The 26,858-nt window shown below is 37.3% G+C and overlaps 1 protein-coding gene and 1 long non-coding RNA gene across 3 annotated transcripts in view; one reads left to right on the forward strand and one right to left on the reverse strand.

Annotated features, from left to right (window-relative positions):
- Nucleotides 1–26,858, forward strand: part of LOC108708155 (copine-5) — a 169,653-nt gene that overhangs the window by 121,019 nt on the left and 21,776 nt on the right. For both annotated transcript variants that reach the window (XM_041582039.1, XM_018246554.2), the window contains 10 exons: nt 676–717; nt 1,827–1,902; nt 4,972–5,025; nt 7,046–7,107; nt 7,214–7,260; nt 7,417–7,598; nt 7,700–7,827; nt 23,045–23,147; nt 24,092–24,149; nt 26,415–26,488. In XM_041582039.1, coding sequence (XP_041437973.1) covers nt 676–717; nt 1,827–1,902; nt 4,972–5,025; nt 7,046–7,107; nt 7,214–7,260; nt 7,417–7,598; nt 7,700–7,827; nt 23,045–23,147; nt 24,092–24,149; nt 26,415–26,488 — 826 coding nt within the window. The remainder of the gene's footprint in view (nt 1–675; nt 718–1,826; nt 1,903–4,971; nt 5,026–7,045; nt 7,108–7,213; nt 7,261–7,416; nt 7,599–7,699; nt 7,828–23,044; nt 23,148–24,091; nt 24,150–26,414; nt 26,489–26,858) is intronic.
- LOC121399978 lies at nt 13,511–16,680 on the reverse strand. The gene is made up of 3 exons (XR_005965393.1): nt 15,866–16,680; nt 14,414–14,449; nt 13,511–13,647 (listed from the first exon to the last, which is right to left on the reverse strand). It is a non-coding gene; the product is annotated as an uncharacterized LOC121399978 (long non-coding RNA).

The following is a 26,858-nucleotide window of genomic DNA, read 5'->3' on the forward strand; positions in this document are numbered from 1 at the left end:
TGAAAAAAAATGTTTTTTCCCATGACAGTATCCCTTTAAAGTAAAAAAAAGTGCTTTGTATGAATAATGTTTTGCATTTGTGTTAATTAATATCCCCTATGATTAAATTTATTTAACATTGTTTTTTTCATCTGCATTGTCCTATCATTCCTTGTATGGTGTGATGTTAAGCAGTGTTTTAGGGAACTATTCAGGGAACCATAGCTTCCACTGTTGCCCAGAGAACAAGCTCAAATTAATAAAGCCACATGACTAGTGATACAAAACATGTGGAATGTATATGAAAGTGCAAAGCAGACTGGCAGATTAGCATTCTGAAAATGCCTTTAATATGCCCTTGCTATATCAATACCAACATTTGCCAGTTTCAACCTTTGATCAACTAATACTCTGTCTCTGTAATGATTTTCATCTTTTGCTAGTTTTGGCACCATGGCTTATATGAACAATTGGAAATGGAAGACAAACAATGCCTAGAGTCTTGTGGAAATAAACTTTATGGGTAGGAGGTTTAGAACTGGTATAGCAAAAATACTGTGGGAGGTCAGTGAACATAATGAATCTTAAAGTTTCACTTTTGGTCACTTTAATCAATGTGGTAAAACACAAGTAATAAACAAAATAAATTGTATTTAAACCAGTATATATTGTTAAATGTTAACTACTTTTTTTCAGAACTATTAAGGTAGAGGTCTATGACTGGGACAGAGATGGGAGGTATGTGCTCTATAATGTACAGTTACAATGTTGAAAGCTGACTGAAACCCAAATTCTTATGTATTAAAAGTTACATCCATTCCTGTAATAAACTTGTTTAAAATTCTCAGGCATATAGGCGGGGCAGCAATTACTTTCACTTTTCATTCTGTATTTCCTAGATGTCACTGCACTTTCCACATTCCCCCCTTACTCCTCACTATCTAATTGTGTAGCCAGTGCAAGGGCAGGGGCATCAGGTGCTCCATTCTGACACATAAACAAGATTTGGGAATGATGCAAATTGCCTCAATAACAGTGTCCACAAAATGGTTCCTGCATGCTTGCTGTGGTTGTGAATTCCAAGACTAAAAAAATATATATATTTAAATTATTTGAATAGTGTAAGTGAAGTTTAATTTTGCTTGACTAACATCATAAAATAAGATTTGAAATTATTGCTTAAGTTCACAGGCCCCTTTCAATTATTTTTCTTGTTTCAAAGCTATTAAGCTGTTTCTAAACGACAAATATAATGAACTTTGTAACAGCAGTGCCACCTGCTAGGAGTTTTTTTGTTTGTACAGTCAAGGAGGACATGTTCACAAATGAATACCACCTTGGTGATAAAACAGTGTAATAGAAACTATGAGGATTAAAATGTTAAAACCCAACAGGGGTTTTTTGCTTATTTCTGGGGCCAAGTGCTAGAGTTCTAAAGGGTACAAGAACATACATCTGGGGAGTTCTCTGGGGAATGCTACCCCTTAGTGTATAAATATTGATTAATACTGTACCATGGATATGTCTGTAAGCTTTTATGCCATAGCACCTAAAAGCAAATCTTGTTCTTAAATAGAGTTTTGCACTTTATTTAAAAACATTACATCTGCTTTAGAAAAATGTTAGTCCCTTATATACAGTAGCTTAACAATAACAACAAAAACAAAAAGACTTTTAAACTGGTGGCAGTGCTGTATATTTATTTTTTATTTAATGTCATATAGTGAGAGTGTATTGTTTAGCTTTCCAGCTTTTATTGTAAGAACAAGTCATAAACCACTTTCCTACAGATTATTTATTGTGGATCTATATATGTCAGAAGATTGATATAGCTGTTGCTTTTTCAGCCACGATTTTATTGGTGAATTCAGCACCAGTTACAGGGAATTGTCCAAAGGTCAAAGCCAGTTTAATATATATGAGGTAAGAAGGCCCCTTTTATACTCTATTAACAGTAATACATGTGTAACGGGCGTTTTCATGTATGGAAAAATTATCTCATTTTTTCTCTTACTATCTGTATTCTTTCTAATAAGGTTTTGACAATTACCATGTTACTGAAAAATGATTGCTGATACAATATAATGTTATTATTATTATTAATAATAATAATTATGACCTGCCTGTCATTGGATTAATCAATATTTGCCACTGACCATCTACCATTTATGTGTTCCATTTATTAAAAAAAATATATATATTTTTAAGACCTAGGTTTGCAGAGTATTATCTGCTATATAGCTTCCTTACTATTTTCTGCACTCCATTGTATGGAGATAAGCATTATATATGAATGCAGTGCTATGTATTTTTTAACCACAGTTTAGCTCTTTTCCTTTAAATTTCAGTGTATGCCCAGTAGTTTCTGTTCCAACTTGTGTGTGAAATACTAAAATACAAATGAACTGGTAAATAAAGCATTAGAGCAGGGATCCCCAACCTTTTGAACCATTGAGCAACATTCAGACGTAAAAGGAGTTGGGGAGCAACACAAGCATGAAAAATGTTGTACTGCCAAAATAAGTGTTGTGATTGGCCATTTGGTAGCCTCTATGTGGATTGCCAATGCATTAGAGAGATTATTATATGATCCTCTTATATATATTTATACATAGTTCTCAAGTTTTTTTTTATTTACAAGGACTTTAAGGTCCTTTTCGATTATGAATTTGCCTAGTGCAGTCCCATTTAGAGTATAATTGGCTAGCATATTTTTACATCCCAGGTGCATGACTTTATATTTATCAGCATTGAATCTAATTGGCCACTTAGCTTCCCAGATTGTCAGTTTATCAAGATCCTGTTGCAAGGATGCCGCGTCCTGGATGGAATTAATTGGGCTGCTTTGTGGGGCACAGTATCATAATCCCTTTTTAAATATTGAAATTACATCACTTCAATCAATCAATAGGTACCATACCAGACAGCATTGGACTAGGCCAACAGGATACCGGGAAAAAACCTGGTGGGCCCCAGGCCTTCAAGGGCCCCCATCGGCCCAGCCCCCCTCCACCGATCTCCAGGCCTCCCAAACAAAACTACATGCAGTGGCGTTTGCGCATGCAAGCCGGCGTTCACGCATGAGCGTTGCGAGCCAGCATTCGAGCAAGCGAACAGAGGGCCCAGAGGTTAGTAACCTGGTGGGGCCTTCCATGTCCTCTCATGTGCTCTCTAGAACCCAGGGGTGTATGCCATCTGGCCCTGGCTCCTTGTTTACATTCATTTTTATTAAAGCTTTATGAATCATATCCTCAGTCAGCCACTTACTAGATTGATCTGAGCCATCAGTGGAGCTATGAAGCGAGCCTGGGAACTCTGACTCCGTTATTGTATACAAAAGAAAAGAACTAATTTAGCACATTTGCCTTTTCTGTATTTGTTACAACCATACTGGTACCATTATTTAAAGGAGCAACATTCTCAACCTGCATCTTTTTACTATTAATATACTTTTTGGGGTTAGCCTCAGCAGCAAATCACTCCTTATTTTCTTTTTTTTTTGCCTTCTGGATTGCTGTTTTACAACATTTATTATAGTGTTTATATTCAATTTAATGCAGCTTCTGTCCCAACAGACTTGTAGTTTTTAAATGTCTTTCTCTTCTTTCCTATTAACTTCTTTCCTATTAACTTCTTTACTTCAATATTAAGCCACATAAGGTGATTTTTAGTTCTTCTACATTTACTCCTTAAGGGAATAAATTGAGAACAGTAACAATTTAATATAATTTTCAATGACAACCATTTCTGTATTTTTAGCAGAAAACATAATGCCCCAATCTATGCTCTGAAGGGCAGCCCTCAAGGCACTAAAATTAGCTTTCTGAAATTCATGTTTTTTGTTGCCCCAGTGTATATTTGTTTTTTGCACCAGACATTAAATTATATAACATTATGGTCACTATTACCCAGGGGTTCAATTACTTGCACATTCGCTATAGGTCCTGGGTCATTACCTATCCAAGACCTATCCTCAGGACCATAGCCCTTGCAAAGGACCAAGTACTACAGCTTACACCTATAAAATGAGAATCTACCAACCTTTGTACCAAATACTCAGGCTGACCTTCAACAGATACAGGAGGAGAAGAAGACTTCATACAGCTCAAGCCGGCTTTAACAAAGAAATATGAAAGAATCAGACATTTTAAGATCAGGAGGAAGTTCTAGGATTGATGATTTTGGACACAGAAAAAGGAGCAATGAATTTCGGCCCTAGCTTGGCGGAAGAGACTTTCATAGAAACATTTTTGGAAGATAACCAAACCTTGTCACTAACCTGATACTCAGGAGACACCTTACGATGCCTGTCAGAAGCTTTCTTTTGGGCGGCTCCTGTAGAGGATAAAGCATTTTGAACCCTTTGCCAAATCTTAGAGGGATAATCCACCAAAGAATTTACAGCAGGCATGTCTGAGGACTGACCTGAGAACAAAAAAGCTCTAGGATTATAACCAAACACTGATTTGTTCTTTACGTCTGGCCATTGGTCTGTGGATGGTATGCTGAGGAAAAAGACAAATCTTTACCCATAATGGAGCAAAAGACCCACCGATACTTTGATACAAACTGAACCCCCTTATCAGAGACAATGTTCAATGGAGCTCCACGAAACATGTAGATAATAGATGGAAAAAGCTTGGCCAGAACCTTAGCACATGGGAGGGTGAAAAGAGGAATGAAGTGAGACATTTTACAAAATCAGTCAACTACAACCCAAATAACAGTGTTACCTTTAGAGGAAGGTAATTCCACAATTAAATCCATGAAGATGTGTGTCCATGGTTTTATAGGAAGAGGAAGCGACTGTAGCAACCCCTGAGGTAAGAATCTAGAAGGCTTAGAATGTTGACAAGACACGAGGTGGCCAGTTGAAGGAAGTGTTTGTTCTTTTTGTAATGCTGAAATGGATAGTAATAGTACAGTATTGTAATGAGAAATCAGATGTTGCAACAGTGTGTTCTGTGTATTAATCTTACACTTCTTGTTAAGGTCATTAACCCACGCAAGAAAATGAAGAAGAAGAAATATGTAAATTCTGGAACGGTAAAAGTTTATTTTTTTCATCGTTTTTTTAAATCTGGAGTTCATTAACTCTAGATTATATTTGAAGTTGGAGGCATATCAGAGAATGGACATTTTGTACCTGTGTGACACCCATAAGTACAATTTGTATGATATTTACAGGCTCAAGCTCTTTCTCTTGCCACAATTACAGCATGCATACATATAATTGAAATTCTTGTGCTAAGCCAGTCTTTATTACAAGCACACTTCATCTCAGAAATGCAATGCAAACCTAATCTGAAGCTGACACAGATTAAGATCACTGCAATGAGACAGCTATACTGGATCATATATATACAGTATATATATATATATATATATATATATATATATATATATATATATATACACACACATACAATAGATATATATATATATATATATATATATATATATATATATATATATATATATATATATATATATATACTCGAAAACTTGCTTGAAGCACGTATAAAGGTTAAGCGTGCCTGGGTGCAAAATGCAAACAATAAGATAAACTGTCAGATACAGGTATGGGATTCGTTATCCGGAAACCCATTATCCAGAAAGTTCCAAATTATGGAAAGGCCATCTCTCATATACTCCATTTTATCCAAATAATGCAATATTTTAGAAATGATTTCCTTTGTCTTTGTAATACTAAAACAGTACCTTGTACTTGATCCAAACAAAGATATAATTTATCCTTATTGGAATCAAAACCAGCTTGGTGGGTTTATTTAATGTTTACATGATTTTCTAGTAGATTGAGGGTATGAAGATCCAAATTATGGAAAGATCCATTATCTGGAAAACTCCAGGTCCCGAGCATTCTGGATAACATGTCCCATACCTGTACTTCCTAATCTGTTGAGCCAAACATTTTTGTAGAGTTATTTTCTCAAACACATATTAAAGAGTAGTCTTCCCAAATTCTCATAATTATGCCTTACGGTACCTGGCTACACTCTGCCCCGATAAAAAAAGTTGTTTTATTGACAGAGCAGCAAAAGTGGGTTGAGGATGGTACATTATCTAACTACCTATAAATGTCATCCTCCTCCTCCGTGTTACGGTCATAACAAAATCACACCATTCCTTAAACAAATGGGCTGGAGGTCCTACATTAAGGGGCAGATTTATTAAAGATCAAGTTGTGCTTTCCACTAAAAAAATAAACCATCTAATACCTTTCGAGGTCACGTAGGAGTCAATGGCAGAGGTCCCTTGAACCATTTTTAAGATGTTAATAGCCTTCATGATTTGAGGGTTTTTTGAAGGGGTTTGCCCAAAAAACTCGATCAATTTGATTTTTTTTCTCTGAAAACTCGATTAAATCGAGTTTTCGGGTTTCACAACTCGATCAATTTTTTTCCATCCTGGTTTTTTCTTAAATAAAAAACCATTTAAGTTGTGAGTTCATTCAAGTTCTTTCAAGGTATAACAAAAACTCTAACATTCGATCTTTGATAAATAACCACCTAAATAAATCTTCTATACATGCCTGACAAACAAAATTATTCAGCCCTTTTTTAAATTTATTTTTCAGTGTATGCAAAGCTTTTAGGTATATGACAAAAGATACAGTAACTGGTATAAAATCAGACATATGCATCATAAATAGAAACATATAAAACATTGCTAAATGGTCTGAAATTCTATCTTCTAGTCTATTATAAATATAGTACCTTTTCTGATCAGAATGCAAGCACTTTAAAAATCCTACCATTTGTTTAAAACACAAAATGTATGTTTCATTGTAAGTGAGCGGTACAATGAATGAATGAATGAATCTGTCCATGCAAAAACTTTTATTGGAGGTAATACATTTGCAATGGATGCAGTTTCCTTGTTACTAATGACAAGAACTGCATCTTGTGCTCTAGGCATCTACCTGTGCATTTATTTTAGACTAAAATTTAATATTTCCAGCCCTCACGCCCTTCCACTACATTCTGTGAATGCAAAGTAATGTAATAGGTCTCTTTGCTCTCTTTATCCACCTACTCTGTTCCAGGTCACACTTCTGTCTTTCACAGTGGAATCAGAATATACTTTTCTGGATTACATTAAAGGAGGGTAGGTAAACCCAGCTGCTAATATTTGGTTTATAGACACTCCCTCCAGCCATTAATAAGCACCATTTTAATATCTGCTTTTGATATTCATCTCTCCCCTTCAACAGAACGCAGATCAATTTTACAGTAGCAATAGACTTCACAGCATCAAATGGTAAGTTTTCTTTTATTTCAGCCCCATATATTAATTTATATATGGTTCTGCTTAAAATATACCTAATAATATACAATATATTTTCTGTAGTACTCTCTATTTCTACTGAATTTTCTTGCTATGTACTGTATAGTCTACTTTGCCCTTCTTTCTCAGGCAATCCATCGCAGTCCACGTCACTGCATTATATGAATCCATACCAGTTGAATGCATATGCTCTTGCATTAAAGGCTGTTGGGGAGATTATACAGGATTACGATAGTGATAAATGTTTCCCAGCACTTGGATTTGGAGCAAAGCTTCCCCCAGATGGTCGTGTCTCCCATGAATTTCCCCTTGTAAGAAAATTATTTAATCAATTTGCTGTTGTTCGTGTATTTTCTATACACATTTCTATTGAAAATAATTCCAGCCTATTAAATATTATTTATGTTTCTAGAATGGAAGTGCTGAGAACCCACAATGTAATGGGATTGAAGGAATTCTGGAAGCATATCATAAGAGCTTGAAATCTGTTCAACTCTATGGTCCCACAAACTTTGCTCCTGTGGTGAACAGAGTGGCCAGGTTAGTGCAAAACATTTTGAACTTTGAGACTCTGCTGGGATTTAAGACAGGGACCCGCTGGCTGCCTTTCCCTAATCATGGGGCTAGGATGCTATCTAAAACATTTTGGTTGAATCTCTGCTTATTATCTGATTTTTCTGATATGTGTATCATGTCCCAGCAGCCTCATAGGTTTATTTGGGTCAGTTGTTCTCAGTTAAAACCTCCCGATAATCCTTCCCTTTCCTTACTTCCTGGCCAGAGAACTGAGGCTGAAAATCATTGCCTTGTCTTTAAACCCATGCCTGCTTTGTTTTGCTAATCTTGTATCCTTATAATCCTTAGCTTTATACGTGGAAGGAGATTTTTCTTTTGGTGGTAGGCTTTAGGTGGCCATACTTGGTTAACTTTTGAGCTACACAATCAATTGCTGACAGTCTGAATGGTTAAAGGAAAGTAACATCATAAAATGAAAGTGTTATCTGCTGTGGAACCTGTGCCTTTTCTCCTTTTTTTCCAGCTTTGAATGGCTGCCCCATGTCTACACAGTAGTTTGTTTATCTAAACTATAGTAGAGTTTCTGAAGTAAACACAATAGTTTTTATATTGTCATTCCTTTGAAGCACTTTTATATTATTTGGTTTTACAGTTTCTTTAATTAAATCATAATTTGCCAACATTCAGGATGATTTCATTTTTTATCTATACAGAAGCAAGAATACCTACTACTACTACTATGTACTGTATTTCATGGAATCTATAAATGCACTATACAGCCCTACCAGCAGAGCTAGCTTATCTTTGAAAGACCTATTTGGCTTAAGGCTAATGGTACATAGGGGTCCGTTTACTAAAGTGCGGTAAATCTGACTTTAAGTTTCCGCATGTTATCGCTGAGAATATTTTTACGCCAGAATATTCGCATCGACTAAGTTTACTAAACAGCGATGTGCTCAGAAGTCTTTGCGATCACTTGCGGTAACTACGTTAAGGAACCAGCTTACGTTAGCGGTAATTTTAGCGAGTTGCAAATTTTCTGGCGAAAAATTTAGTTTTTGCGAATATTTATGCTATAAAATAGTCTTGTTTTATGGAGGTTATTATGGCAATTTTTACTGTGACATTTATGGCCAGAAATGCACCTTCAAAACTCATAAACTTTATTGACTGATGATTATACCATCCAACAACATCACCAGAGTAATACCAATCAAACATGTCTGCATCATATAAACCCTTCTGCCAATAGAATCATATGAACAAGAAATGATACCAGTCAATCTCTTTGCTTCATAGAAATGCACAGTTTAATGTAGCCAATCACAATGAAACCAAAAAAGTGTAGAGGCTGACGAATCCTTGGACTGTGATGCCCGCTGCCAATAATACGACTCTGAGCTGAAACTGCTGCTGTTGCAACACATAGAAGCAAAAGCCAAAACATCCTGTCAGCAATAGCTGCAGATCTCTCTCTCCTGTCAGCAAAGAATGATGGGTAAAAAAAACAATATTATGGGATATTTCCTGCCCCTTGAGAATTTTCTGGCGAAAAAAATACTTTTACGCCACTACATAGGTGGCGGTAAAAGTTTGCGAATATTCTGGCGCTAATTTTGTCTTTAGCACATTTCGCTGTTTAGTAAACCATGCATTAATGTGTACGTAGCAGTATTTTCAGCAAATGCGATAACTGGCGAACAATTATTCTTGCACAAGAAAATTCACAAATTTATATTTACCGCAGGTTAGTAAACTGGCGATAACATATTTGGCGAAAATTCTGTCTATATATTGTGCGAATATTTTTAACACACTTTAGTAAACGGACCCCATAGTGTGGAAAAAATGCAATGAGCTGCATTCCACCTTGTAAATCCACACACAAGGGGTTTGGTTAGAAAATGCACACATTTTCATTTGTGCACTGACAGGCAGATGTCAGTTTATTCAGAAATGTGGGCTATTATGCAAAGGTGTTATTTTAAACAAACAGGAGTGCCAAATCCATTTATAGATTAAAAGATAGAGACAGTGATTGCCCACAAGAAATGCATTAAGAGGGGGGGAGGAGCCGAGCAAGTAGCATGGCGGAGCTCTGAGACCGGAGCTCTGGGCAATACACCCGACCCTGCTGTGTAAAACGAACCTTCCGGGTTGAAAGGCGCCTCCTAAAAGTGCTGGAATAAACGGCCATACAGCGTTCCTCGGAGCCGTCGGTCTACCGAGCAGTCACCCGCCATTGTGCGCCGGCACTGGAGGCTGCTAGTGAGCTGCCGGCTGGCGGCGCGTGATTGGATGGGAGACGGCGAGTGATCCGGAAGCCGATAGGGGCAGCCGGAGACTGAAGGGACGTGGCGGCCAGGGCGAAAAAGCCGACGCCACGGTGGTGGCAACCGAGTAGCCAGGCACACGCTCAATAAGAGCAATAAGGTGAGGAGGCCCCACGGAAACAGTGAGGCGGCTCGAGGAAGAGGAGCAGGGGGGACGAGACGGCCTGGAGGGAGAAACGGCAGGGATTAATGGACCCCTAACATCAGCGAGTCTGTGGGGAAAGTAGCTGGAGAGGTGGAAGCAGTTGTGAGTGGGACTTAAGAGGCCTGTGATAGTAAGCAGTGGGAGAGAAGCACGTCCAAGGGGGACTGGCAGGACACTGTCAGAAAGCTTCCAATATAATACTGGCTTACACAATTCTGCTATAGCCCTCAATACTATATAGGATCTGGGAAGAGCGTCCAGAAGCGGAAGCTGGATAATACTAATATTTAATCCTCACAAATACTGCATAGACCGACCGCTGGACCAGACCCAATATATACTAAACTAAATATTGCAAGCATCTGTTTATTTAAAGAGACTAACTAGAACCACACACTGCCTGAACTACAATTGCTTTTCTGAGCGTAAAATATGGGGAGACCCCAAAAAGGTGCCAATGAGACCGGTACAAAAGAGAAAACAAAAGACAGAAATGAAGAAAAAGAGAACACCTCTTTGCGCAATATACAGTCAACCCCACGAGATATAGCACCAATGTTTCGGAGAAACAGTACGGGCAGAGACGAAGCCTCTAAGAAATCGATGGGAAGAGGGGCAAGAAGGGAGACATTGGAAAGAGATTCTGAGGATTCTGAAAGTGAGGGAGAAGAAGGAGGGGAGAATGCAGCTCTTTATGCCCAACTAGCAAAACTACCCTCAAAAGCGGAAATAAAAGAAATGCTTCAAGAAGTAACTACATCTATAAGAGAAGATATTTCGGGCCTTAAAAAAGAGTTTGCAGATATGGTGACGCGAACGGAGGAAGTGGAGCGACAAACAAGCAACCTAAAGCAAAATCAAAAGGCTATTTATGGGAAATTACAACAGCAGGAAAATCTGATTTCGGATTTGATGAGACAGATGGAAGACCAAGAGAACCGGAGCAGAAGGAAAAATATAAGAATTAGAGGAGTCCCAGAAACCATACTAAAAGAAGACATAAAAACTTTTCTTCAACAAATATTTAACAATATCTTAAACAAAGAAAAAGGGAAAGAGAAGACTATGGAAATCCAGATTGAAAGAGCACATCGGCTACAGAAGCCAAAGATGGTCCCACCAGAGGCGCCTAGAGATATATTGTGCCGACTACACAGCTATGCGGTGAAAGAGGAGATTTTGCAAAAAGCCAAAGAAGTAGATAATATACGAAGACAATACTCTGACCTTTTTCCAGGACATTTCAAGAACTACTTTGAGGAAAAGGAAAGCGTTGAGGCCTCTGACAGACCTGCTGAGGGAGAAAAAAATTCTATACAGATGGGGTTTCCCATTCTCACTCTCTGTCCACAAAGACGGAATATCAGCAATACTGCGATCAGAGAAAGACCTAGGAAACTTCCTAAAGAAGCTACACCTACCATTGATAGAGATACCAGATTGGCCAGACGAGCATAGAATTAAAGCGGATTTATTGGTGGATCAAGAACAGGAGTGGTCAGAAAGTGGAGCCCCAAAAAAGACAAGTGCGAAGAAAGGAAAAGCAAAGGAGACTAAAGATCCGATGATACAAGTTGGACTATAAGTAAAATAAGAGACTTTGGGGACCCAGCCCAGCAGAAGTCCGTAATAGAGGACATTAACCCAAGGATGGGTAACGTATAAGTGTTATTTTGGTTTAAGCAAAATCTCTGTACCACTAAAAATTATTTTTGCTGTTATAAGGAAGCATTTGAATGCTCAGGTGGAGAAAGGAGGGGAAAAAAAAAAAAAAAAAAAAAGGGTGAATAAGCATAATTGAGAAGATAGGTTAAGGGTTGGGTGGCACTAGAAGTTGCCCATAAGAAGACATGGAATATTTTTGTCCATGTTGTTAACTCCACACCCATACCCCCAAATAAGTGGTAAAACCACTATAGCCGTAGTTAACACCTCTCAGACCCAGGGTGGATCCCTTAAGAAGCTGAGACGGCTGACTTTCTTTTTTGCTGTTTTTTTTTTTTTCTTTACTTTTTATTTTTATTTTTGATATTTTTGTTTTTTGTGGTCACGGAATGGATCCTTTTTGCAGTCCGTGATGTGTTGCATCCCCTGTATCTTCCTTGTGAAAAATTATATGTTTATGAGAAGGGTGAATGTAAAGATTGGGTAAGACAAGGGTTTCTTTTTTTTTTCTGAGTGTTGTTATTTTTTTTATCCTTTATCCCTTTACCAACTGGTTGTGTACTTTTGTCATAAACCCCTTGGGCATGGTGGTCTTTGATGTAAAAATATTGGGGACTTGTTCCCTTCCCCTTCCTCATTTGTTCCTGCTCATACTTCCAAGGCTCATAATTGTTTTCCTTCTCTTCAACCAATATAAGAATTTCTTGGGTAACAATAAGGCAAAGCGTGTATTAAACAGGTATGCAAGGACAATAATGTGGAGTAGCAGAAATTATGGTAACGTTTAAGAATATGGAATGTACTGTCCTTTCATTTAATGTGAATGGGATAAACGAACCTGTTAAGAGAGCAAGGGTATTTTATGAGTGTAAGAATAACAAAGCGAAAATAATAATGTTGCAAGAAACACATTTTAGACAGAACCACCTACCGGTGTTAAACTTAAAGACATATTCACAAATGTATATGAGTAATAACCCAGAAAAGAAAGCAACTGGAGTAATGATCCTGATTCATAAAGATTTAACATTTAAATTAAAAGATTATAAAATAGACTCGGAAGGAAGGTATGTGATTGTAAGAGGGAAGTTGGCTAACCAGGTATGCACATTGGCAAATGTATACGTCCCCAACAATAAACAGGTACCGTATTTACAACACTTTTTCCAGGTGCTAGAATCCTATAGTGAAGGATTAATCATTCTGGGGGGAGATTTCAACATCATGCTGAACCCGCTTATAGATTCTTCCTCTGGTAAAACTAGTATATCTTACAAAAATCTTAAGCGAGTAAAAAAATCATTAACTGATCTTCACTTAGTGGATATATGGCGTGTAATGAACCCACAAAAAAAAGACTACTCACATTATTCAAAGCAATACCAGGTTTATTCACGAATAGATTATATAATGGTATCACAACAATGGGCACATTTATTCCAAAAAGCAGATATAGCCACATCATTAATATCAGATCATGCACCGGTAATTACAAAATACATGATACCAGGAGTAATTAAACCAGAATTTAACTGGCGATTAAACGAATTTTTATTACATAACGCAGATAACAAGGATATGATACAAAAATGGATTAAACAAATTATATCAAACAATAAAACACCTGAAATATCACCGTCAACCTTATGGGAAACTGTAAAATGTGTCTTAAGAGGCTATCTAATAGCACTGGGCTCCAAGCTGAAAAAAAAGAGAGAAGAGGAGATTAATAATTTAGTACAAGAAATATCTCAACTAGAACAGACCCATAAAGAAACAGTAGCACAAAAGACGCTAATAGTCCTGGAAAATAAACGCATCCAACTTAAAGCCCTTTTAAATCATAAAATTAAAAGGGCATATTTAAGAACAAAACAGAATATATATGAGTTAGGGGATAAATGCAACAAACATTTCGCTAAATTATTAAAAGAAACACAGTCTAATAATAACATAATAGCAATTAAAAATGCAAAGAATATTACTTACCATGATACTAAGGGAATAGCAGAATCGTTTAAAGATTACTATCAAACACTATATAGAATACAAAAGAATAATCAACCCTTAACTAATTTAGAAAGAATGGAAAAATTTATCAAAGAGGCAAAATTGAAACCACTTACAGAAGAACAGGCACTTGAGATAGAAATTCCTTTTACACATAAAGAGATTGAAGAAGGAATTGACAACCTGCCCCCGGGAAAGAGCCCAGGTCCAGACGGGTATATAGCTGGGTTCTATAAGTTATTCAAAACTGATTTAATACCTCTATTACAATCATATTTTAATAATATATCTGATGAGAAGGGGTTCCACGCTCAGGCCCAGGAAGCACATATCACGATCATCCCAAAACAAGATAAGGATCCTCAACTATGTTCAAGTTATAGACCCATATCTTTAATAAATAACGATATGAAAATATACGCCAATATATTAGGAAATAGACTGAAACAATACTTACCATCAATAATCCATCAGGATCAAGCAGGTTTTGTACCTAAAAGAGAAGTAAAGGATAATTTAGCAAAAACAATATCTATAATACAGTATACAAAAAAATTTAATATCCCAACTCTTTTGCTTACGACAGACGCTGAAAAAGCATTTGATAGAATATCTTGGACATTCTTGGAGAAAACAATGATTAATCTTGGAATTGGGGAGCACATGAGACAGAGAATACTGGCTTTATACGATAGACCGACTGCTAAAATAAAAATAAACGGAACCCTCTCAGAGTCATTCCAGATATTCAATGGAACAAGACAGGGATGTCCTTTATCACCTACCTTGTTCCTAATGGTGATGGAGGTACTGCTCTCACATATAAGAAACAATCAGGATATTTTGGGAGTATAAAGGGCAAAGAATATAAAACTGCAGCGTTTGCTGATGACTTATTGATTTATATAACGAACCCTCTAATTACCCTACCAAATCTGATAAGATTATTGAAGATATTTGGAGAATTTTCAAATTTTCAAATTAATTATTCTAAATCTGAGATTTTAAACATAAATGTGAAAGAGGACATCGCACTGCAGATTAAACAAAACTTCCCATTTAAGTGGTCGCTTTCTACCATTAAATACTTAGGAGTAAATATATGTGGGGACATGGAGAAGGCCTATCAAGACAACTACATTCCTATGTTAACATCCTTACAAAAAACAATAGATAAATGGGGAAAAATTAAAATGTCGTGGACAGGAAGATTACAAGCTATAAAGATGGTCGTAATACCAAAAGTATTATATTTATTCCAAGTTTTACCAATAGACCTACCGCAAACATTTTTTAAAAAACTAAAATTGTTGATTACAAGGTTTATATGGAATGGGAAAAAAGCAAGAATTAGCTATAAAATCTTAACGGACCCTAAAGAGAAGGGTGGGATGGCGGCTCCAGACCCATATCTATACTATATTGCTGTACATTTGGTTAGAATATTAAATTGGACGACGAAAAAAGGGAAAAAAGATTGGAGCTATATTGAACAAGAATGGGGAGAATCGAAAATGCGCTTTGGGATGATAAGTGGGGAAAGACCAAAATGATAACACAACACCCTTTAATAAATACTACCCTTAAAGTATGGCATAAGGTTAAAATAGATTTGCATCTGACCCCTGATCCCTATGTACTACAACCATTGATGCTCAATCCAAACTACCCCCCAAGTTTGGAAAGAGGAACATATCAAAGGTGGGAGAAATGGGAAGAAAAACCCACAAAAATTCGAGACCTGATCAGAGGAGATAAGATTATACCTCTACAGGAACTACAAGAAAGGTGGGGGAAACACCCTAGGGATATATGGGGATACAACCAATTATATTATTTTATCAACATGAAAAGAGAGAGAAACTGGGATAGACGGTTAACACAATGGGAAGAGATAATAGAAACTGACCCAGACTTGATTAAACCTCTCTCAAAGGTATACGATATCCTCCTCCATTCAGGTGAATATAAATTACCATCGTTCTGTCACTCCTGGGAGAAAGAACTGGGAGTTAATATACCAGAACAAATGTGGGTGAATATTTTTAAGCAAGGAAACAAAAAGGCCAGGGCTTCAAAAATGAAAGAAGCAATCTATAAAATAATTACAAGGTGGCATTTAACCCCAGCAAGGCTAAATAAAATATACCCGCAAAAGCAATACGGGTGTTGGAGATGCAATGATCAAGTGGGAAACCATCTACGTGGTTAACCTGCCCAAAACTGAAGGATTATTGGGAACAAATCTTAGAAAGCATAAAAATAATCACATCAGTCAATGTACAGATAGAAGATCAAGTAACATTGCTACTAAATGTAAATCTGGAGAACCACAAGATATTAGATGATATACTTACTGTTTATCTTATCCAAGTAGCCAAATCTTTAATCCCAAAACATTGGAAATCCAAGGAACCTCCTTCATTCAATGAATGGATGAGATCAGTAGAAGAAATAAGACAGCTAGAGGAGTTAACGTATATATATCACAGTAATAGTGCAACTTATTGGAAGATTTGGACCCCATGGCACAGATTCAGAGAATCATTAGATCAAAATGGAAAAATAAGAGGGGAATAAAGTAGCAGTAAGCAAAAGAAACTATGTTTGGAGAACAAATATGGGACAAATGTTGAAGTGGTTATGAACTATGGGATATATGATTAATACACCACCCTCCCAATGCCCCCCCCTTGTATTTATTTTCTGTACCCCTTCCCCCCTTATTTTGTGTATTGTCTAATGTGTTTTTTTTTCTTTTTTGTGTGAAAAAAAATAAAGAAAGAAATTTAAAAAATAAAAAGATAGAGACATCTATATCATATGTGACCCAACAAGAAGTGTTATGGGATTTGCACATTTAATTCATGCTAGTGTCTTAAGCACATCAACTTTCCCCATACACTAACTGCTTCCAGCACTATAAAAACAAATGCTTATTATGCATCTGATTGTAGCAGACATACCAAGCATCAAACAAATAGGTAGGAAGAATAAGCATCTGGGTCTCAAACCATGATGTATACCTGCTATGAAGCAATATTAGTCTAGACACAGCTCCCTCAGTATAAGTTGGTGTACCTCCTCACAGCATGTTCCAAGCTCCCATTATATGTGATGGCATGGAAGCTATCAATCACATAGACTGGCATGAACTGTTTCTGCCCCAATATTTTACAGTAGTTTGAAGCAGTGTCTATGATGAGAGAGGTGTTTAAAATCTAGCAGGCCAATGTTAAAAATCTTGCACAACCCTGCCCCATAACAAGCACTATCTCAGTGCCTTTGGAAGGAATGCAGAAGTTTCTTTTTTTTTGCATTGGGGTCAGGCAGGTTTGGGGAAGCTTAGCCTCCTTAATGAAAATCCACCTATGCTTAGTTTTATCCATTTTGCTCCAGTTTATCTTATGTATGCTAATTCTCTCCATCTCCCTTATGTCCTATTATATGCCTGCTCTGTCTTGTTCCAGTCTGACCCTTTCTTTTCTCATCTTCGGGACAAGTATGTTACCCTCCCATTTAGACTGTAAGCCCTACGGGGTAGGGTCCTCTAGCCTTTTGTTTCCTTGACACTGAGCACTTAATCTGTATTGTAATTATATTTTTTATATTTATGTGAATTGTATTTCTAATAATGCACTTATTGTTACTTTTTATTCCAATGACCCCTTGTTTGTTACTACTAATTTATTGTTTGGCTGTACAGTGCTTTGCCCTCAAGGTGCACTTTACAAATAAAAATATACATACATACATACAAGTTGCATACTGCACCATTTTCTATCACATATATATATATATGGGGTTACCTGTTTAAAAACAAACATCTTATTGGTTGCTATGGGTTATGGCACTTGCCAAGCATTAAGGGAAACTATCACTAAAATGCAAATTAAATTTAAGTCTCATAGTACTGAAATTAAAAACTTATGTAAACCTATAAGAAAGTTCTCCCTATAATCAATTAAAAATTCTGTACTCTTTCTGAAATAATCCAGTTTCTCTTCTCTATCCATCTCTCTGTCTCTGTCTCTTCATTTTCTTTTCTTTTTTTGTAACTTATATTTTTTATTAGCAAGAAAAGGAGTCATACATAGTCATGAGCCATACAAAATAACACAAGTCATCACAAACAGTGTTGAACAATTACAGGGTCCATGAGGCTCCTTCAGGATTAAAGGATAATCAAAGAAGAGAAGGGGGGGTCAGAGAAGGAAGTGGGGGGGAAGGAGGGAGGGAGAAAAGGTAAATGAGTGAGTAATAGAGGTAAAAGAGGAAATAAAATAATAAAAAACTAGAACAGTCAGCCTTGGGTCGATAACACATTTTGAGGTAGCAGCAATGAAGCACGAAAAACTCAGTGGAAACAGATCCTAAATTAACCTACAGGCACGTGTGTCTCAGTCAGCCAGACCCCCAAGTACCCAAACAGACCAGATCTGCAAGTATTTAGGAGTTTTGTTCTGAAGAAAAGCTATTCGTTCTTCAAAGAATCGATTACTGTTAACCCTAGTTATCACTTCAGTTAAGGTTGGGGGGTCTGTGGATTTCCATTTGGCTGCTACAGCCAATCTTGTAGCTGTTAAAACCTGGTTAACTAAGATCTGGGAGTGTTTGGATAGTCGGGGGAACGGCTTACCCAAAAGGTAAGTTAAAGGATCTCTGGGCAAATTATAGGTGGTTAGTCTGGTTAGTAAGTTCTCAATATCACCCCACAATGCTTGTAGTTTGGGGCAGGACCAAAAAGTATGTAACAATGAACCAACATCACCGCATTGCCTCCAGCAGGTGTTTGGGTGGTCTGGAAACAAAGCGTGCAGTTTATCTGGTGTATGATACCATCTCATAATTACCTTGTATACACTCTCCATTTGTCTGGTGCAAGTGACCATTTTCTGTGCGTTAGTCCAGATTGAGGTCCAATCTTCTGCACTCAATTGTTGCGCTAAGGACTCTTCCCATTTGATAATATATGGGTGATTGGGACGGTTGTTCAGTGGCGTGTCCAGAAAGATTTTGTAAATCCTGGAAATTAAGCCTTTCTGTGGCAAGCCCGATCTGGCCAAAAGTTCAAAAGGTGGAGGAATCGCAGTTTTAGCCTGCTGTATGTATGGTTGCAAGAAATGTCGTAGTTGGAAATATTCAAAGAGTCGAAGATGAGCTAGAGGGGCTTTTTGGCAAAGTTCTCCATACGTCAGGAGTGAGTTAGTGGGAGTCAGCAAGTCCTTGATCCTGCACAGATTTGTTGTTTGTCACCTGGAATAAAATCCCTGTAATGTACCTGTATAAAAGTCCGGGTTTTTCAAGAAGAGTGTATTCAAGGGGTAAGCCGACTTTAAATTGAATTTCGTTTTAAGGGCAGACCAGATTCGCAGAGTGTGTTGCGTAGAATGTAGAAGACCAGATAACGAATGTGGTTTGTTGTTGGAGGACCATATACGGTAGTTAAGATGATTTCCTAAGGACTGTACGTTTTCAATATGGCCCCAGATGGTATTAGAGTCCCAATGAGACCAGGCCAGTATCTGTCTGAGGTGTGACGCCTCATAATACCGCTGGAGGAAGGGAACGCCAAGACCTCCGTTTCTTAATGGTGCGGTTAACGTTGCTTTTGATATCCTATGGCGTTTATTTCCCCAAATGAAGTTATGAAATGAGGCCTGGATATCCTGAAAAGTTTTGCGGGGAAATGGGATAGGCAGCGTCTCAAATAAATACAAAAATTTGGGGAGAATGTTCATTTTCAATACAGCAATCCTCCCAAACCAGGAAAGAGAATGAGTACTCCACTGTTGCAAGGTGGTCTTCGTTTGGGTGATAAGAGGTGTGAAGTTGCAGCCAAACAGCTGGTTATATGAAGGGGTGATTTTCGTGCCCAGATAGGTAATGAAATTAGATTTCCAGTTATATTTAAATTTAGATTGTAAAATTTTTAAGGTCATTTGGGGTAATTGCACTGGCAGGGCTTCCGTTTTGGTCAAGTTGATTTTATGTCCCGATAAACTGCCGTATACCTCCAGTATTCTATGCAAGGACGGCAAGGTTAATTTTATATCAGAGTTAAGTAAGGCTATTGGCCTATAGTTAGTACATAGTGTTGCATCCTTACCTTCCTTGGGGATTAAAGCTAGGTATGAAGTAAGATCCGTATGTGGAATAGGGGTACCTTGAAGGTATTCATTAAAAAGTTTTGTGAGAAGTGGAGAGAGGATATGTAGGAAAGTCTTATAATATTTGTATGTAAACCCGTCAGGTCCTGGAGTTTTAGCATTAGGCATTGACTTAAGCGTCGCTGCTATTTCCTCCGGAGTGATGGGTTGGTTAAGTGTTTGTAAATCTGATTCCATAAATTTTGGCAAGTTTGCTTCCATGAGAAAGTTAGTAAGAGGGTTTAGGTCTGAATCGGTACCAGCTGGCAATCGCAGGTCCAAATTATATAATTTATGGTAAAAATCATGAAAGATCTGCCCGATTTGATCAGGATTATATGTTAATTGGCCTGACTGGGTTTTGATGGCAGCTATCCTAGTCAAAGCTTTTTGGTCCCTTAGTTTTTTCGCTAAAAGTGTATGTTGCTTGTCGCCTTTTTCATAATATTTTAATTTGGTCCATATCATAGCTTTCTCGATCTCTTTATATCTAGCTGCTTTCAGTTCACCCCGTATTTGTAGAATTTGCATCAGCAAAGTGGGTGAGTTGTGGGTGTTATATGAGCTCTCAAGCACACGTAGTCGGGTCTGTAGATTTTTGTAGGAGCTAAGATATAGCTGTTTTTTTTGTGCTGCAAGGGCTATGAATCTGCCTCTAATTGTAGCCTTGTGCGCTTCCCATAGGATCGGCAGGGACAGTACCGAATTTGTATTAAATTGAAAATATTCCTTTAGTGCTGACTCAATTTGTTGAACCGTGTCAGCATCATGAAGGATAGTCTCATTCAAACGCCAATGTGGTTCTCTGCCTGGGAGTGTAGCAAGGTGCAATTGCAGGACTATGGGGGAATGATCGGACCATGTAATGGGAAGTATGTCAGTGGAGTAACGAAGTTTCAAGCAGGGATGTGAAATTAGGAAATAATCAATACGTGTATGAAGTTTGTGGGGGTTGGAGTAGAATGTATACTGTTTCTCAGTTGGATGGTTGATTCGCCAGGCATCGAATAAAGAGAACTGTCTTGTTAGCTGCCTAAATTTTCTGGACATATTGTGGGTCGCCTGATTCAGGGCCTGTTGGGAACGATCCATTGTCTGCGAAAAAGTCATATTAAAATCACCACCAATCACTAAGTAGGGGTGGAGAGTATCTAGGTGTTTCTGTAGGATCTTCAGTAGGAAAGCGTATTGCCCTTTGTTGGGGGAGTATATATTAAGCAAGCTAATTGGAATCCCTGTATAGGTAGCTGATAGTAGTAAATAGTGTCCTTCAGGATCATGAATGACCTGATTTACAATAAGGGGGCAGTCTTTATGGATTAGTATGGCCACACCAGCTTTCTTTTGTTTGCCGGAAGCATAGTAACCAATTGGAAAATATTTAGAGCTCAGTTTATGTGGGCTAGATGCATCAAAATGAGTCTCCTGTATGAAAGCAATGTCAGCCCTCGAAAGCCTCAATTCCTTAAGAGTCAGGTATCTTTTGGTTATACTGTTTAGTCCTTTGACATTGAACGATATCAACTTAACCATAATTTATCTGAAAATGTCTGGACGCTATACTAATACAGGAAGGTGATTCACGTGGGGGAAGTCCCCTATATCTCAAAAGCAGCTTGACGACAGTTAACAACTTGTGGCTGGTATCGGATTGCAAACCCACATAATATTTCTTCATTTTCTTTTCATGCAGTAGTCAAGAGTCTGATTTTGTTCGACAGTTAATCCTACTATATCATTAGGGTTTGCTCCCGTTCCTAGCAGATATATAAGAGCTACATCAAATAACTGATTCAGGCAAAAACAAATTAACCAACGTTGGCACAAATCCTGCATGTAGAGAGCCAGGATTTCTGGTTATTTTAAAAGAGTAAACACTTCTAAGCAAAGGGAGCACCCCTTCAAAGGCTAAATTAGAATTTTTAATTGAGTATATTTAGAAAATATATTGTAGGGATGTGTAAAATAGCCATCCCCAGTATTATTAACAGGTAGTCCTAAAATACAGTTGGGAGGGGTACTGTTTGCTATTCCTGCACTAAGTTATGCCCTTTGCTGTTTCTCACAGTGACCAGCAGATAGCACTGTGCTAGAATATAAAAGGCTCTGAAGCCATGCTTTCAGGGTCCATTTTGTGCTGGCTCTAACCTGAACAGGTAGAGCTCTGTGGAACCTAGACAGGTCAGGTCTAGTTAGGATAGGCTAATCACCCTTAAGAGGTCACTCTAGAAGTGACAGGTTATTTAGGTGAGAAGCTCAAGGCTCCGACGAGGAGTGTCAGAGGGATTAAGTTCCCGGGTACTAATAGCCCAGAAGTAGGGACTAAGTGTATAGAAACAGGGTAGATAGATTCCCCTCAGGTTCCACTTAGGAAAAAGGCTGAAAGCTGGTTGTACCTTTATTGCTGCTGAGCACGTCCTCTTGCCTGTGGGGATTAATACTGACCAAGTGGTGCTGTGAGTATTGCCTATCCAATGTTGATGCGAAATCCTGTCTGCTTTATTGTATACTCCACTGAGGATTGTATATGTTCAATAAATATGTTCATGGTTAAGTTATAAGAACCACTGGCGCCCAATTATTATACCCTGCAATTCAGTTACAGTTACACTACACCCTGCCTCCACACCGTTGCAAGGGCTTACTCCCTAAGATTATAGGTCTCATCTGTAGCACATTTATTGGGAGTGGAGCTCATTAGTAGTGTAACAGAAAACACAATTTACTATAGCGCTACAATATAGAAAAAGTATTCTTTCAATATGATGCTTAGATAAAATTTTCATTTTCATGATAGTTCCTCTTTAATGCCTTTTGTTAAATAAAAGGGATAACTTCCCAAGCTCTTGGACTGCTTTTCTCATATTTGGGGGGACAAGCAAGAAAGTAATAGTGAAATAACATACTGCTCTCTAAAGCATACTGTTTTCTCTCTGCAGATTTGCTGCTGCTGTGCCGGATGGCTCTCATTATTTTGTTCTTCTCATTATCACTGATGGGGTCATTTCAGATATGTCCCAAACGAAAGAGGCAATTGTAAATGTGAGTAAAGTAAAAATCAATAACAGTAAATAAATTTAATTTGCCATTGAAAACGTTTTATTTGGTGATATATTTTTTTTAGAGAATTCGAACGGATCCAAAGGACCAGAGGTATTCAGTTAAAAAGTAATTTTATTTGTAGAAAAGTTAAAAATATAGCAGCATCTCCATCCACCCTATGTATTTTGCACCCCTATAGGGCACTTAGTCATGGGTTCTATGACTAAGTGCCATATAGGAGGTGCGAAACGCGTAGGGTGGATGGAGATGCAGCTATATTTTTAACTTTTCTACAAATAAAATTACTTTTTAACTGAACACCTCTGGTCCTGTGGATCCATTCGAGTGCCGGTCAGCTCTGCTGTACCGCTCCCTAAAGCTGGGGGTCTGGGGCTGGTGCACACGGACCACTTTCACTGTTTGGTGAGTTACTTTACATTTAATTCTGGAGCACCTTGTTCTCCCCTAATTATTTAGATAGATTTTTTTACTTCTGCCAATTCCTCCCTTACTTTAACCTAGTCAACCACTTCTGGGTGACTTTAATTCACCAATATTAGTATCCCAAGATGCCACAGCAAGTTCAGAAATAGTGCTGTACGTTGTAGGTTGTAGTTCTACATATGGGAAATCTGCTTTAATATATATATATATATATATATATATATATATATATATATATATATATATATATATTTTTTTTTTTTTTTTTTTTGGAAATCTTAGTTTTATTTAAATAGCGCTCATATTGCTTTATTTTTGGTATTATTATTATTGATAATAATAATAATTGCAACATAAAACATTACCTTGCACTGCTATAGTATATATGGCATGCATGAATAGTACATACTCATTTAGAGTATGTATTATTAATATTATATGTATTATTGCCTTTAACTATAGGCTAAATTACTTATTTTGTTTCACTTATTTCTTTACAGGCAGCTATGCTTCCAATGTCCATAATTATTGTAGGTGTTGGGCAAGCTGAATTTGATGGTATGTGTAATAAATTAATTGTTTTGTATACAACACAACTCTCCATCCTTAAAGTGCAACACTACAATATAGACTGTTGACACTTTCAAAAACATATCAGTTTAAATATATTCATTCATCTTAGGCACCTAAGAGCATTACTTTTTACTGTATAACTTGGTATTGTCTTCAAGATACAATGGTATCTAAGCCCTCTATAAAACAGTTCCTCTGTACACAAATTCTCTGTCTGACCAAATATCTAATTACAGATGCAAGACAATTCACCATTGAGAATTCTGCTGACCAAAAACATAATTATAGAATCAAAATAATTCACTTATGTACAGAGATTACGCTGTAGTCAAACATAGGAAGGAAGGACATGGGTGTTAATTCAACTCCAAATGCAGAAACGTATTTGGAGGAGTCATTTGTATTTTAATGCAGCACTGGCTCTGGAGCTAAAAGTTTTACTGAGCAATAATACTTTAAGGGGCAGATGTATGAAGGGTCGAATATCGAGGGTTAATTAACCCTCGATATTCGACTAGGAACTAAAATCGTTCGACTTCGAATATCGAAGTCGAACGATTTAGCGCAAATCCTGCGATCGAACGATCTAAGGATTATTCGTTCGATCGAACGTTTAAATCCTTCGAATCGAACGATTCGAAGGATTTTAATACAACGATCGAAGGAATATCCTTCGATCAAAAAATCTCAGGCAAGCCTATGGCGAACATTGACTTCGGTAGCTTTTAGCTGCCGAAGTAGGGGGTTGAAGTTTTTCTTAAAGAGACAGTACTTCGACTATCGAATGGTGGAATAGTCGAACGATTTTTAGTTCGAATCGTTCGATTCGAAGTCGAAGTAGTAGTCGAAGGTCGAAGTAGCCCATTCGATGGTCGAAGTAGCCCAAAAAACACTTCGAAATTCGAAGTTTTTTTAATTCGAATCCTTCACTCGAGCTTTGTAAATGTGCCCCTAAGAATACAAATCTAAGCAGTTCCCAGCATGCTTTGATACTTGATATGTAAAATTATGCTGTGATTTGTAGTCAAGCAACATTTAAAGGGGTGGTTCACCTTTGAGATAACTTTCAGTATGATGTAGAGAGTGATATTCTGAGACAATTTGCAATTGGTTTTCATTTTTTTATTGAAGGTTTTTGCGTTATTTGGCTTTTTATTCAGCAGCTTTTCAATTTGCATATTAAGCAATCTGATTGCTAGGGTCCAAATTACCCTAGCAACCATGCACGGATTTGCATAAGAGTCTGGAATATGAATAGGAAAGGAGCTGAATAGAAAGATCAGGAATATCGAGTAGCAATAGTAATACATTTGTAGCCTTACAGAGCATTTGCTTTTTAGAAGGGAATCAGCAACGCCCATTTGAAAGCTGCAAACAGTCAGAAGAAAAAGGCAAATAACTATAAAACTATAAAAAAAAAAAAATAATGAAAACCAATTGAAGTTGCTTAGCATTGGGATCTCTATAACATACTAAAAGTTGCCTTAAAGGTGAACCACCCCTTAAGTATGGACAAACAATAGTTTTAGATCTCTAATATAGTTTAATATATCGTCTGTAATCTTGGCATATAGAGAAGCAATACTTCTACTAAAACATTGTTATAATGGTAAGGAATAAAAGACAATCCACTTTTTGCTTTCAGTGTTATATATGTTAAATGGGAGTGCCTCCCAGCATAATATATAGTGCTGTCAATATCTCTAGTAATTTTTCTGCATATCTTTGAAGTATGTAAGGTTCCAACATGGGAGGAAACATTGTCCTGAGCTCCTTTAAATGCACCCCGCTCACGATGCAGGCTCATATACTAATAATTGAAGAGGTAAAGAAGCAGGAACAGGCAGTCTAGTTGCCTAGTGTTTTTTATTGGCATGACATGTTTTGAGCGCAACGCTCGAAAGCATTGCACTCGAAACAGGTAGTGCCAACTGGTTTCAGGTAGTGCAACTGGTCCAACTCCCAGTCTTATTGGCAACAGTAATAACAGAGTAGAAACTGTTGATATTGTCCTCACATATTTATTAATTAATATTATTCCACCAACAGTAGAGATCATATGACAAATGAAAAAAGGCAGAATTTATGCAAAGGAATAAGTACACTTTTGTTGATATCACAGTAAAGGGTAAAAGGGTAAAAACAAAAATATATATATATAATATATATGTTTTTTTTTTGCTTCTGACTATTCAGTTTGCCAAAAGTTTGATATTTTCATCTTTTAATACTTTACTTTGTACTTTTTAGCCATGGTGGAATTAGATGGTGATGATGTAAGAATTTCATCACGGGGAAAGCTGGCAGAAAGAGATATTGTACAGGTATGTGAAAACTGCCATATAATTTCATATTTTGTATTACAGATCAGTTAATAAAATATATTTGTGTAGAATGGCACTCAATTAAGATCATCATGGCCCATGTGCCAAATGAAAGGAGTAGTTTATTGGTTGTTTAGTATGTTTAGTGCATCTTTTAGTATTTTATAGAATAAGCTATTATTAGCAACATTTCAATTGGTCTTTTTCACAGTTGGTCTTTTTTATTTAGCTTTCTCTTCTGCCTCTTACCAGCCTTCAAATGGGGAGTTACTCACCCGGGCAGCCAAAAGAAATTCTCTGAAAGGCTACAGTTTTTTTGCCTGCACCCAAGCCGACAGATTCTCATCCTGCGTTTATTCACAGGCCAAGA

This window comes from Xenopus laevis, chromosome 2L (assembly GCF_017654675.1).
Source record: "Xenopus laevis strain J_2021 chromosome 2L, Xenopus_laevis_v10.1, whole genome shotgun sequence".
Classification (NCBI taxonomy): domain Eukaryota; kingdom Metazoa; phylum Chordata; class Amphibia; order Anura; family Pipidae; genus Xenopus; species Xenopus laevis.